Raw genomic sequence first — 15,578 nt, 5'->3', positions numbered from 1 at the left:
TGTTTCTCAGCAGACTAGACTATCATCTATTTAAGAGCCATGGCTTTATCAAGAGCTGGTCGTTGGGCTCTTTGGTTGTCACCTTGTACAGGGGATAACCCATCCAAGTTCCAAGTCTGCAACCTGGAGTTTCAGCCTGGAAGACTCTTTGGGCCAGAATTGGATAAGCTGGTGGAGGAACTACCAGATAGAAAGGTCAAGTCTCTACCTCAAATCTCCAGGCTTCTGAGGTCCTTTTGAGAGGAAGAGTTCGCTACCACGGTAGAGGAAAAAGTTCTTACACTACTAGAAGAGGAGGCAGTAAGCAGACCAAGGAGTTTCCAAAGAAGACCCATGGGGTAGTCTAAGTTGCTTTATAAATCCTCAGCAAAGATTAATAAAGGACCCGTGGGTATTGTGGATTGTAAAATACGGCTATTCTCTTTCTTTACAACCTCTTCCGCATCAGATTCCTCATATCTCACACACTAGGTCCAGTAAGACTGCGGATTCTTCTAGCCATATCCGCTCTAGAAGAGGTGCCATATTCACATAGAGAAAGAGAGGTTTACTCCTCCATTTTTCTAGTCCCCAAGGTATCAGGGACATAGAGATGGTCTGTAGATCTTTGATCACTCAACAGATTTATGAGAAAGAAAAGGTTTTGGATAGAAACCATAAGGTCTGTAAGATCCATCCTCTGCTAAGAGGTGTTTTCCTGGCCTCTCTGGATTTGCAGGACGCCTATTTTACCGGCCCAGAGCCAATTCCTTTAGGATCACTGTGTATATACAGGGATATTTAAGACACTTCCAATTCAAGGTCTTGTCCTTCGGGATAAGTTCCGCTTGGTTAGTTTCCATGAAGGTGGTCTCCTCTATGATGGTACTCCTCAGGGTATAAGAATCGCTCTAAATCTAGACAATCGTCTCATCATGGTATCCTCTCGTGATCTACTGCTAACTCAGTTGAATTCTGTCCTGGACCTTCAACAACAGGATGATAGTCAACCTGGACAAGTCATCGTTGACTCCCACATCCAAGACATTTCTAGGCTTGGTCGTAGACTTTGTCTTCTCAGCGGGTTCTCTGGATCCGGAAAGGTGCCCAATTTTTTGATTCCTCCCCATCAAGTGACTTTCAGAGTCCTCATGATATATTTAGGTTTGTTATCCTCAGCGGCAGATGAAGTATCCTGGGGCCTGTGGCATATGAGGCAGGTACAAAACGAGATCCCATAGTTGGAAGATCTGGAGGCATTGGCTGGTGGAGAGAGCTTCACCATGGCGCCGATCTGGAAAGACCAGACTGGACAACCATAACCACAAACGCCTCAGGAACCGGTGGGGGCGCACAGGCTCTGTGTCCACTCGATTTAACATTTTTCATGCTGAAAAAAAAATGCCAAAGAAACCGACGCCAGCTCTGGGCTGGTGCACACAGGATTTATGTAGAGGCGTGGTATATAAACAGGCTCTGTCGTATCACATAGGACATCATATTTTGGATGTTAAAAGTATTTAGATTATTTCTATTGTGCATAATTAAAAATTAACATAAACCATGCAGAACTGTCGGGGTATATAGAGGTATATAGTGTATATAAGGCTCCTGGCAATTTACCCTTAAACAAAAAAGAGGGCTAAGATTGACACTTTATACCTGGGCAGCATCGGGTACATTCTCTAGTATATTAATATACATTTATATTCTGAGGAGGCATAAAAACATGTCAAGTGTCCTTGAGGGGTTAAGGATTGGGAACCCCGGGGAATCACATATACATACCTCACATCTTCCTACTTGTCAGCCAGCACCTCTCCTCAGATAAGAACACCGCCACGGCTTCTATTAGTGTCATATATAGACACGGCATATGGCGGACTGTAATAATGGAGGAATCATCGTATAATGACACAGTATATAGAAAGTTACTTTATGAAGTATCAGACTTTTTATTTTTTTAGTTGTTTTTTTCTGTTTGTTTGGGGTTTTTTTTGCTAAGACATTGCAGTAATAAATGTATGCACTTTGTAATATAACTTCCTTAAAGGGGAAGTTTGGTTTCAGAGCCGGGGAGGAAGTGGCTGAACATAACAACATACATTACACCTACCTCCCCGACTACAGCACTGGGGTCCACTGTCCTCTGCTCCAATCCCCGATACCTTCCTGCCCTCTGCCCGCTCCCCGGTATCTTCCTGCCTTCTGCCCGCTCCCCGGTATCTTCCTGTCTTCTGCCCGCTCCCCGGTATCCTGTCTTCTGCCCGCTTCCCGATATCTTCCTGCCTTCTGCCCGCTCCCTGATATCTTTCTGCCTTCTGCCCGCTCCCCTACCTTTCTGCCTTCTGCTTGCTCCCCGGTATCTTCCTCCCTTCTGCCCGCTCCCTGGTATCCTCCTGGCTTCTGCCCGCTCCCCGGTATCCTCCTGCCTTCTGCCCGCTCCCCGGTATCTTCCTGCCTTCTGCCCGCATCCCGGTATCCTCCTGCCTTCTGCCCACTCCCTGGTATCCTCCTGTCTTCTGCCCACTCCCCTACCTTCCTGTCTTTTGCCTGCCCCCTAGTATCTTCCTGCCTTCTGCCCGCTCCCCGGTATCTTCCTGCCTTCTGCCCGCTCCCTGGTATCCTCCTGCCTTCTGCCCGCTTCCCAGTATCATCCTGTCTTTTGCCCGCTCCCCTACCTATCTGTCTTCTGCCCGCTCCCCGGTATCTTCCTGTCTTCTGCCCGCTCCCCGGTATCTTCCTGCCTTCTGCCCGCTACCCAGTATCATCTTGTCTTCTGCCCGCTCCCCGGTATCTTCCTGTCTTCTGTCCGCTCCCCGATATCTTCCTGTCTTCTGCCCGCTCCCCGGTATCTTCCTGTCTTCTGCCTGCTACCCAGTATCTTTCTGCCTTCTGCCCCCTCCCCGGTATCTTCCTGACTTCTGCCCGCTCCCTGGTATCTTCCTGCCTTCTGCCCGCTCCCCGGTATCTTCCTGCCTTCTGCCCGCTCCCCGGTATCTTCCTGCCTTCTACTCGCTCCCCGGTATCTTCCTGCCTTCTGCCCACTCCCTGGTATCTTCCTGCCTTCTGCCTGCTCCCCGGTATCTTCCTGTCTTCTGCCCGCTACCCGGTATCTTTCTGCCTTCTGCCCGCTCCCCGGTATCTTCCTGTCTTCTGCCCGCTCCCCGGTATCTTCCTGCCTTCTGCCCGCTCCCCGGTATCTTCCTGCCTTCTACCCGCTCCCCGGTATCTTCCTGCCTTCTGCCCGATCCCCGGTATCTTCCTGCCTTCTGCCCGCTCCTGGGTATCTACCTGCTCTTTGCTCGCTCCCCGTATCTTCCCGGATTCTGCCCGCTCCCCAGTATCTTCCTGTCTTCTGCCCGCTCCTGGGTATCTACCTGCTCTTTGCTCGCTCCCCGTATCTTCCCGGATTCTGCCCGCTCCCCAGTATCTTCCTGTCTTCTGCCTGCTCCCTGGTATAGCCTCCAGCTGGCATAGCACAAGAAACCAGCCAAACTTTTTTTGTATGCTGGCATCCACTTATCTATATTGTCACCGTAACTGGCCGCCATGTCCTCCTCTCAGGCGCAGCTTTCTCTGGTGGAAAATGTGTGAATTGGATTTTCATCAGACGACTTAGAAGGGTTAGAAAACAGCGCCATACCTGTCCTCAGGCCATGTGTGGTACTACGGCTCAGCTCCATATATTATAACAGAACTCAGTTGCACTACCACACACAGCCTGAGGACAGGGGCGGCGCTGTTTCTGGAAGAAAGCAGATATTTTTCTAATCCTGTATAACCCCTTTGAGGGTTGATATCTGCTGGTGGTTTTACCCTTCAGGATACGAGGTCACATATCACAGAGGAGATGAGACCTATAATACCGCACATAACAGACAGGTAAGTGGTCACACAGGTCAGACTTGTGTCCTTCGCTGCCATCAGCCTCCTCATCCTCATTGTTAGATCTGGGAGGAGCCGCCATCTCCCTCCCCTCAGTCACATGGAGGAAGAGGAAGTGAAATCTCTCTGGTTTAAAACTTTGCAGCCTCCTCATCATCCTCAGAGCTGAGGAGACACCATGGAGCGGAGCACCGAGCTGCTGCTGTTCGCCAACTGGAGCACCCTGGTGGTGTGTATGGTGCTGAAGTTCCCGCAGATCCTGTCAGTGATGGCGGCCAAGTCTGCAGAGGGGCTGAGCCTGGGCAGTGTGCTGCTGGAGGTGACCGGGTAAGATGTCAGCAGACACCACCTCCCTGCACCCATACTGTGCCCTGCCCCCTGCTCACTCCTAATGCAGCCTGCACTGTACTCATTAACCCTTTACATTACCTGCACTGTACTCATTAACCCTCTAGGCAGCATGCACTGTGCTCATTAACCCTTTACATTACCTGCACTGTACTCATTAACCCTCTATGCAGCCTGCACTGTGCTCATTAACCCTTTACATTACCTGCACTGTACTCATTAACCCTCTATGCAGCCTGCACTGTGCTCATTAACCCTTTACATTACCTGCACTGTACTCATTAACCGTCTATGCAGCCTGCACTGTGCTCATTAACCCTCTATGCAGCCTGCACTGTGCTCATTAACCCTCTAGGCAGCCTGCACTGTGCTCATTAACCCTTTACATTGCCTGCACTGTACTCATGAACCCTCTAAACAGCCTGCAACGTACTCACTAACCCTTTATACAGCCTGCACTGTACTTATTAACCCTTTATGCAGCCAGCACTGTACTCATTAACCCTCTATGCAGCCTGCACTGTGCTGATTAACCCTCTATGCAGCCTGCACTGTGCTGATTAACCCTTTACATTGCCTGCACTGTAATTATTAATCCTTTACATAGCCTGCACTGTACTCATTAACCCTCTAAACAGCCTGACACGTACTCACTAACCCTTTATACAGCCTGCACTGTACTTCTTAACCCTTTATGCAGCCTGCACTGTACTTATTAACCCTTTATACAGCCTGCACTGTACTTATTAACCCTTTACGCAGCCAGCATTGTACTCATTAACCCTTTACGCAGCCTGCACTGTACTCATTAACCCTTTACGCAGCCTGCACTGTATTCATTAACCCTTTACGTAGCCTGCACTGTGCTCATTAACCCTCTATGTAGCCTGCACTGTACTCATTAACCCTTTACGCAGCCTGCACTGTACTCATTAACCCTTTACATATCCTGCACTGTACTTATTAACCCTCTACGCAGCCAGCACTGTACTCACTAACCCTTTATACAGCTTGCAATGTACTCATTAACCTTTTATGCAGCCAACACTGTACTCATTAACCCTCTATGCAGCCAGCACTGTGCTCATTAACCCTTTACACAGCCTGCACTGTACTCATTAACCCTTTACATATCCTGCACTGTACTCATTAACCCTCTATGCAGCCTGCACTGTACTTATTAACCCTTTGTTTAGCCTGCAGTGTACCCATTAACCCTTCATGCAGCCTGCATTGTGCACACAACCCATTGTGTGTCCATTACTATGTATACAGCTAGCACACACTAAGCCTCTTTATGTAACTTGCATTCAATCTTCCTTCTCATTGCACCTTAATGGATTAACCCTATGAAGGCTGCAGAGCTCTGCACTCAGCAGTTATCATCAGGGCTGCGTTCCCTTCTGTTCGTGAACGTCCTTGTGCAGCTTATGGGTGTGTAAGCCCCCCGGCCGGTCAGGTAACTCTACACCGTACACCTCACACCCTCTGCAGCTTTACTTCTCCTGCACCAAATTCCTCAGTTTAAGAAGAAAAAAATACTCCTGTTTGGTGTTCCTCCATATATACAATATATAGATATAGAGATGCCTGGGGGGGGCAACCTCCTGATCACTACAGACAAAAGAAGGGGGTCAGCACTCCAATCTGCAGGTGATACCAGTTCACATACCAGTCCATACTGGAGCTGACAGCACTGGGACGTTATAGCTGGATTAATATTTCGGGTATTTGGCCGTTTTTGCCCCCTCTACAGCTGTGGCCCCCCTTCTGTACAAGCGTTGGCTCCATAATAAATTACTTGAATCCATTTGTTTGTCTCTTTCCAGATTTCTCGTATTTCTGAGATACCACATGTATTATGAATACCCGATGGAGACGTATCTCGAGTATCCGATCATAATAGCACAAGGTGAGGGAACGCCAAAGAAATCGGCCGATTGTCTTAGAACGGCTCATAGTATATATTGTACATTGGGGGAGCTGTAGGGCCTGCTGCACACGTCCGTGGCCGTTTTTAAGGTCAGGAAATGCTGATCCTGAAGCCTTTCCGGGAGTATTACCTGATTACCTATTAGGTACCTATTACCTATTACCGTAAAAACTGAAGTTAAAAAAAAAGGCGATACTCACCTGCTGGAGGCTGCATCTCGCCTCACGCTTCTACCTCACTTGTACACCACAGTACTGAGGGGGAGAGAGCGGCCTCTTGTGGCTGGAAGCATAATGCTACCTACCAGAAGAGTGACTGACAGGGCCGGGAGCCACTGGCAATCAGGCAATGTGCCGCATTTAACTGTATGCGCTCCTGAGTAGGAGCATGTACAGTTAAAGGGGTAGTTCACAAAAAAAAATCTTTCAAATCAACTGGTACCAGAGATTTGTAATTTACTTCTATAAAAAAAAATTTGAGTCTTCCCATACTTATCAGCTTCTGTATGTCCTGCAAAAAGTAGTGTATTTTTTCCAGACTGGAGAGCAAGGGAAGTTTCCTATGGGGATTTGCTGCTGCTCTGGACAGTTCCTGACATGGACAGAGGTGGCAGCAGAGAGCTGGAAAGAATATACCACTTCCTGCAGGACATACAGAAGCTGATAAGTACTGGAAGAATGAAGATGTGTCTGGGGCTCCGGAGCTGCTGATAACCGGCATTGGTGCTGGAGCGGGGGATGTGAGGACATGTTACTTTTTTCATCCTCCCCCTCCCGGAGTTCTCCTTTAAAGGGCCAGGTGCAGCACCAGGTGACACTGGGATTGGTGCTGGCCAGGTCCGGCAGATTCCAGAATTCCGGATGCTTCTATAGGGTTCTATGGGGCGTCCATGCTGGAATTCTGGACACAAATAGACCATGTCCTATAATGTCCGGAGCTATTTTCAGGCCAGGACATTATTATCCTGATAAGGAATCGGGATAGATTTCCTGGCCTTAGACTGTATTCACACCTTCTAGTTGCAATTATTGAATTCTTTGCTAGGAACAAATCCTCCATGGAGCAGAGGGATATTGGAGACAGTCCTGGCTCTGTATAATATAATAGCAACTAAAAACCTGAATGTATGACCACAGCCTAAGAACGGCCGCCTCACTGCCCTGCCCCCCCTCCTTTCCCCCCGTTGTGGAGCTTATAGTCACCATCCTGCGGGACGGTCTGCAGCGGGTGAACACCCCCTAAGAGCATGGCCGATCCCCTGCTGTAAGTGATGTCCTCCTCATACTGTCTTGTATATTACAGATGCTGTACTTCTCCTCTTCATCCTCTTGTACAGCGGCAGTATACGGAATGCACTGCTGTACTCCGGGATGTATCCTTCCTATATCACACGGAGTCGTAGTATAATCCATCGCTGATATTATCACAGCCGGTAACTGGGATGACGACCTGACCCTGATCTTCTGTTCTACACAGCGCCGGCTCCAGGTTATTGCAGGCTCTCTGGTGACAAGGCCTCCATGCATCCATCAACCATCACTTAAAGGAGAAGTCTGGTGAAAATTTTTATTTAAATATTGTATTGCCCCCCAAAAGTTATACAAGTCACCAATATACACTTATTATGGGAAATGCTTATAAAGAGCTTTTTTCCCTGCACTTGCCTGGTGATGTCACTTCCTGGATAACATGGTGATGTCACTTCCTGGATACCATGGTGATGTCACTTCCTGGGTAACATGGTGATGTCACTTCCTGGATAACATGGTGATGTCACTTCCTGGATAACATGGTGATGTCACTACCTGGATAACACGGTGATGTCACATCCTGGATAACATGGTGATGTCACGACCCGAGCTGTGCGGGCTGTGGCTGCTGCCCATGTTGTCCAGGAAGTGACATCACCATGTTGTCCAGGAAGTGACATCACCATGTTGTCTAGGAAGTGAAGCCTTGATGCAGTAGTAAGTGCAGGGAAAAAAAGCACTTTATAAGCATTTCCCTTAATAAGTGTATATTGGGGATTTATATAACTTTTGGGGGGCAATACAAGACTTTAATACAAATTTTGGCAGGACTTCTCCTTTAAGACACCACTACCCATCACTGACTGACTGACTGACAGACACTGACACGCAGCACTTACAGCTCAGTCTTCCTCTCTGTCGGGCTGCTCTCCACACTGTGAGGTTGAGGACCTTCAGGTCATGTGATCAGGTCCTTCACCCTTTTCTCTCTGTGCAGGTCCTGCTCCTGTGTCTTCTGTCCAGATGTTCAGGCCCCTCCCCCTGCACTACAATGAGGGTGCTAACCATTAGAACACTGGGCCCCCCATGAAAGTATTGTCTATAATTCTTAACGGCACATTAGGTTCTTTGGCCTCTGGAATATATTAGTCCTCAGGAAGTGGATAATAGACGTAGCGCTGGTGAGTACTATACTATACTATATAGAGATGAATATAGCATGATGGATATACAGTCTATTACAATGGCTGCGGGTAGAAATAAACAGCTCCCCCTATTGGCAGTCCCAGTAACGGACCTTGTGTATAGTAGTATCTGCCTCTGTTTTATACCGTCCTGTCCTGCAGAATTTATGTACCGTGATCAGCGCCTCCAGCAAGTTCCTCCAGCTGCAGCATCTATGGCGCACGCAGGAGTCTGGACAGGCGAGTGCACTGACGTGGGCCATGGCGACGTACACCTGTGTTAGTGAGTCACCATCTGCACTAATAATACTCTGTACTGCCAATAGGCCACAGGTGTCTGCGTGTATATTCATCTTTCTTCTTTATTCACAGCCAGAATATTTACTACAGTGATGACCACAGGAGACATTGCAGGTAGGTTATATAGCGGATGGATGGTCAGGTAGGTTATATAGCGGATGGACGGTTTAGGTAGGTTATATAGCGGATGGATAGTCAGGTAGTTTATATAGCGGATGGATGGTCAGGTAGGTTATATAGCGGATGGATGGTCAGGTAGGTTATATAGCGGATGGATGGTCAGGTAGGTTATATAGCGGATGGATGGTCAGGTAGGTTATATAGCGGATGGATGGTCAGGTAGGTTATATAGCGGATGGACGGTCAGGTAGGTTATATAGCGGATGGACGGTCAGGTAGGTTATATAGCGGATGGATGGTCAGGTAGTTTATATAGCGGATGGATGGTCAGGTAGGTTATATAGCGGATGGATGGTCAGGTAGGTTATATAGCGGATGGACGGTTTAGGTAGGTTATATAGCGGATATACAGCCAGATAGGTTATATAGCAGGTGGATGGTCAGGTAGGTTATATAGCGGATATACAGTCAGGTAGGTTATATAGCAGGTGGATGGTCAGGTAGGTTATATAGCAGGTGGATGGTCAGGTAGGTTATATAGCGGATATACAGTCAGGTAGGTTATATAGCGGATGGATGGTCAGGTAGGTTATATAGCGGATGGATGGTCAGGTAGGTTATATAGCGGATGGACGGTCAGGTAGGTTATATAGCGGATGGATGGTCAGGTAGGTTATATAGCGGATGGACGGTCAGATAGGTTATATAGCAGATGGACGGTCAGGTAGGTTATATAGCGGATATACAGCCAGATAGGTTATATAGCAGGTGGATGGTCAGGTAGGTTATATAGCAGATGGATGGTCAGGTAGGTTATATAGCGGATATACAGCCAGAAAGGTTATATAGCGGATGGATGGTCAGGTAGGTTATATAGCGGATGGACGGTCAGGTAGGTTATATAGCGGATGGACGGTCAGGTAGGTTATATAGTGGATGAACGGTCAGGTAGGTTATATAGTGGATGGATGGTCAGGGAGGTTATATAGCGGATGAACGGTTAGGGAGGTTATATAGCGGATGAACGGTTAGGGAGGTTATATAGCGGATTAATGGTCAGGGAGGTTATATAGCAGGTGGATGGTCAGGTAGGTTATATAGCGGATATACAGTCAGGGAGGTTATATAGCGGATGGACGGTCAGGTAGGTTATATAGCAGATATACAGTCAGGGAGGTTATATAGCGGATGGACGGTCAGGTAGGTTATATAGCGGATGGACGGTCAGGTAGGTTATATAGCGGATGAAGGAAGGGGGTACGTGACATGTGAAAAGAATTCATTTACTTTTGGTGCCAACTCGGCAATTTCCCGGGGTGCTAATAAACGCTGCTCCTGAGGCCGCCCACCCTCCTTCTCCCAGTACCTCACCCCTCCTGTTCTGGTCAATAAGAGTGAATAGGGGGTGCTGTATCTAAATGGGGGTATATATGGATGTAGGAAACATTGCATCTAGCCACATTGGGGGGCATTATACCTGGGGGCACTATACCCGGCTACAGGGGGCATTAATATTTAACATTACTTGGGCATTTTTACCAGGACCTACATGTCAGTAACATTGTTATGGGGGCTCTGATCTGGGAAACAACTGACAGAGACGTTTTACAGAGCTATGGCTGATCTCTCCCACCCCCCACAGGACACCTCCTCCTCTATATGCTACACCCCACAGGACACCTCCTCCTCTATATGCTACACCCCACAGGACACCTGCTCCTCTATATACTACACCACACAGGACACCTGCTCCTCTATATACTACATCCCACAGGGCACCTGCTCCTCTATATACTACTCCCCCACAGGACACCTCCTCCTCTATATACTACACCACACAGGACACCTGCTCCTCTATATACTACACCACACAGGACACCTCCTCCTCTATATACTACACCCCACAGGACATCTCCTCCTCTATATACTACACCCCACAGGACACCTCCTCCTCTATATACTACACCCCACAGGACACCTCCTCCTCTATATACTACACCCCACAGGACACCTCCTCCTCTATAGAGATGATCAAACAGCGGAAAATCTTAGGTTCTATAGAACTCAAACCTTGTTGAACCATTTGATTCCCGATGCCTTCCCGGTCCGTGGGGAAGGAGGAGACAGCACGGGTACCTATTACCTAGGATGAATCCCAGAAATCCAGGCGGTCCCCGGGCTGTCTCCTCCTTCCCCACGGACCGGGAAGGCATCGGGAATCAAATGGTTTGATCATCTCTAATCCTCCTCCTCTATATACTACACCCCCACAGGACACCTCCTCCTCTATATACTACACCCCCACAGGACACCTCCTCCTCTATATACTACTCCCCCACAGGACACCTCCTCCTCTATATACTATACTCCCACAGGACACCTCCTCCTATATATACTATACCCCCACAGGACACCTCCTCCTCCTCTATATACTATACCCCCACAGGACACCTCCTCCTCTATATACTACACCCCACAGGACACCTCCTCTATATACTACACCCCACAGGACACCTGCTCCTCCTCTATATACTAAACCCCACAGGACACCTCCTCCTCTATATACTACACCCCACAGGACACCTGCTCCTCCTCTATATACTACACCCCACAGGAGAGCTGTCAAATCCTATATTACATATATACATGCAGACAAGCAGGCTTGTGGCAGCCTGAGTAACTGGGAGCACATTGGACCACAGATATATCAGTAAGAGAGATATATATGGGACATTGAACACTGTTCACACAGATATTTTTTCGTTGTTACGAGATTCTATATTACACCTTATTTCCGTACTCTTACTATTGCTCTATATAATAATCTTCTCTCCTTCCAGTTCTCGTCCGGTTCATCGTGATGTTATTCCTTAACTGCTGGGTGGTGATTGTCATTCTGCAATACAGGAAGAAACCTGAGGCCAAGAAGAAGAAGGAGGAATGAGCGGTTACATGTCCTTACATATATACATAAGCTTCCTGTACCAGAATACACCCTCCATATAACGGACTAATAGAAGGTCGTGCTCTACAGATGGTTAACTCCACCTACCGGAGATTTACCTTTTTCCTTATTATGTATATAAGGGAAGTCTGTATATATATATATATATATATATATATATATATATATAATTAGTCAGAATCCCTCCTATTGAGGCATGATACAGACTGCATAATAATATATCACAGTTCTTTACCATATAAATCTGTACCCATAGGGGGGCACACCGTTTTTCATGGCAGATATATGGCACGCTCTAAATCCAACATGAATTTGGTGTCCCGTTGCCTGTAGGTCCATTGCTCACCCTGTTTTTCTCCCATACGGGTCCATGTACCCAGCAGTACCAGATCCGATAGGCAGGAAGCTCTCAGAAATGTTTATTCTTGTTACATTCCAGCTTGGTCTTTGGTGCGGCTGCTGTGTCACTACTCCACTACATATACTGATAGAATACTGTATATTTTATATAGAATGATGGGTGGGGGTATTTATATGTACATGAACTACTGCTAAGAAAAAGTAGGGCAGCAATGACCTGTCATTTCTTTGGGTGGATTGTAATTGAGAAATCCCATTGGATCAGTGGGACAGGCAGAACTTCGGATACCCTAACATGCTGCCTGCAGACTGGAGGAGATTTGTAGTGTGACGGGTTCCCTTTAAGTACAAAACATTCCAGTACAAGGTTATGGAGGGAACTAATAAGAAAGTTAGGATACATACAGATATATATATATATATATATATATATATATATATATATATATATATATATATATATTAGTCCAGGCTATAAAGAAATAAAAACTACTGCCACCATACAGAATGTGTGTCTGATAGAGGCTGTGGGGCTGCATGACCTGGACCCCCCCCCCCCCCCGATCCAGCGAATCAAACCTAGATGACAGTATGGTGATCCGCGCACAGTTCACAATGACTGCGCTGTCGATCATACGGACACTATACCGCGGCCGCTCCTGGGTGCGCTGGCCATCATACGGACACTATACCGCGGCTGCTCCTGGGTGCGCCGTCCATTAAACGGACACTATACCGCGGCTGCTCCTGGGTGCGCCGTCCATTAAACGGACACTATACCGCGGCTGCTCCTGGGTGCGCTGTCCATTAAACGGACACTATACCGCGGCTGCTCCTGGGTGCGCTGTCCATTAAACGGACACTATACCGCGGCTGCTCCTGGGTGCGCCGTCCATTAAACGGACACTATACCGCGGCTGCTCCTGGATGCGCTGTCCATTAAACGGACACTATACCGCGGCTGCTCCTGGGTGCGCCGTCCATTAAACGGACACTATACCGCGGCTGCTCCTGGGTGCGCTGTCCATTATACGGACACTATACCGCGGCTGCTCCGGGGTGCGCTGTCCATCATACGGACACTATACCGCGGCTTCTCCTGGGTGCGCCGTCCATTATACGGACACTATACCACGGCTGCTCCTGGGTGCGCCGTCCATTAAACGGACACTATACCACGGCTGCTCCTGGGTGCGCTGTCCATTATACGGACACTATACCACGGCTGCTCCTGGGTGCGCCGTCCATTATACGGACACTATACCACGGCTGCTCCTGGGTGCGCCGTCCATTATACGGACACTATACCACGGCTGCTCCTGGGTGCGCTGTCCATTATACGGACACTATACCACGGCTGCTCCTGGGTGCGCTGTCCATTATACGGACACTATACCACGGCTGCTCCTGGGTGCGCTGTCCATCATACGGACACTATACCGCGGCTTCTCCTGGGTTATTTGCACTTTGAGGATATGTATGTTTGCAGTTGTTTTTATGGGGATTTGTATTAGGACGCTGTACGTTTCTTTGTCTGTTACTATCACTGTGAATGGTGAAAACATTTCACTTGACAATCAATTATATTAGTAAAAAAGTATCTGATTGGGTGGATGGAAAGGAACAGACCGTGTGCTGAATAAAATCAAAGTATGGACAGTGTTATGTGTTTTTATTGTTTATGTAATGGTGGTCCTGTACATAGCGGGAAGGAAGGGGTTCTTTACAGTAAGGGCCTTATTAGCTGTTTACATCAGCTGGCTCAGAAGGGGAGGGGACAGAGAAAAGCCCACACACAGATTTTTGTGTCTTCAGCAAAAAGAAGCAGTTCTAGGGAAAGGAGACTAAATAGATAAGAAGTATAGAAGGAATTGTTGGTCTCACTGTAGGCAACAACATATCAAAAATTATGTTAAAGCTAAATACCGCTTTAAAAAATCAGCTGTTTTTAATTTAATTCAAGGTGTATGAAATTGCTTAGATTTCTTTGTTTTTTTTAATTGGCTACAAAAATCAGAAAAATCACAAAGATTCCGTGTAGCTTGTCACCTGTTAATTCCTGCTCTTTTGGAACTTAGGAGTCCAGTGGGTGGTTCTACAGAGTGACTGACAGTTATCATTGTATGTAACGATTACTATAAAATAAAAAGCAGAACAGGCGTGATTCTGAATGTGACAAGTTCCAAGGGGATTTTATTTGTATTAACCCCTTCCCATCATCAATATGTAGATATACAATGCTGCTGCACACACCAAGTGCAGCAGGAACATATATATGCACGTTCCTGACACTGAAGGAGTTTGATGTGTGCGGGACCGCTGCAGTGAGAGCGCCCCCGCACACATCAGTGTCCTGGGAGCTGAGGGTAATGACAGGTAGCTGTGTCTCATTAACCCCTTAAATGCCGCGACCTATAGCGTTCGCGGTGTTTAAGGTAGTCAGTGACAGAACAAGCATCTGTCACTGAGTGATCAGGACCCCCTGTAGCCATGCTGCGGGGGTCCTGATCACATGTACCGATGGGCGGGGTAAGCCTCTTACCTCCATCCTGTCAGTTGGGCGTTCTATACATAGAGTCTGCTTTCAGGCAGGCTCTATACATAGATCGCCGATAACACTGATCTGTGCTATGCTATGGCATAGATCAGTACATGCAATCTAATGATTGCATGTTTTACTGTGAAAAAAAGGGTTAAAAAAAAAAAAAAAAAAAAAAAAAAAAAAAGATTAAAAAACTCCACCCCCTCCCCCAATAAAAGTTCAATATACCCCCTTGCCCATTATAAAAATATAAAAAAAAATAAAATAAACATATCATAGCATGCGGAATGGTCTGATCTATTAAGATATTACATTATTGTTCCCGCAAAGTGAACGGTGTAAACAAACAAAAACACACCAGGATTTTTTTTTTTAAATTATATATCAGAAAAAAATTAATAAATAGCGATCAAAATTTTTCTCTTACACCAATATGATATTAATAAAAACTAGAGATAATGGCGCAAAAAAAATGACACCCCAAACCTGTAGGTGGAAAAACAAAAGTGCTATGGCTCTTAGAATGCGGGGAGAAACATTGCATTAATTCGACCCAGGCTCTGTCTTAAAGGGGTTAAAAACATATGACCACATGAACCAACAGTGCCACCCTTGTTTTAGGTTGTGACCAGTATTGCAGGTTAGGGCTCTATTACATGGGGCACTTAATGGCATAAGGGTTAATAGGGTTGGCGATCAGCCAGTGTTC

At 47.0% G+C, this 15,578-nt stretch overlaps 1 protein-coding gene across 1 annotated transcript; it reads left to right on the top strand.

The window, feature by feature from the left end:
- Positions 1-3,972: 3,972 nt before the first annotated feature.
- SLC66A3 (solute carrier family 66 member 3) lies at positions 3,973-13,983 on the top strand. The gene is made up of 7 exons (XM_069974112.1): positions 3,973-4,194; positions 6,045-6,127; positions 7,451-7,520; positions 8,522-8,579; positions 8,745-8,865; positions 8,955-8,996; positions 11,843-13,983. The coding sequence occupies exons 1-7, from the start codon at positions 4,046-4,048 to the stop codon at positions 11,944-11,946; spliced, it is 627 nt and encodes a 208-aa protein (XP_069830213.1). The 5' UTR covers positions 3,973-4,045; the 3' UTR covers positions 11,947-13,983.
- The last annotated feature ends 1,595 nt before the right edge of the window (positions 13,984-15,578 follow it).

The sequence above is a fragment of the Dendropsophus ebraccatus genome, chromosome 6 (assembly GCF_027789765.1).
Source record: "Dendropsophus ebraccatus isolate aDenEbr1 chromosome 6, aDenEbr1.pat, whole genome shotgun sequence".
NCBI lineage: Eukaryota > Metazoa > Chordata > Amphibia > Anura > Hylidae > Dendropsophus > Dendropsophus ebraccatus.
This window is presented reverse-complemented; position numbering and strand designations above follow the sequence as displayed.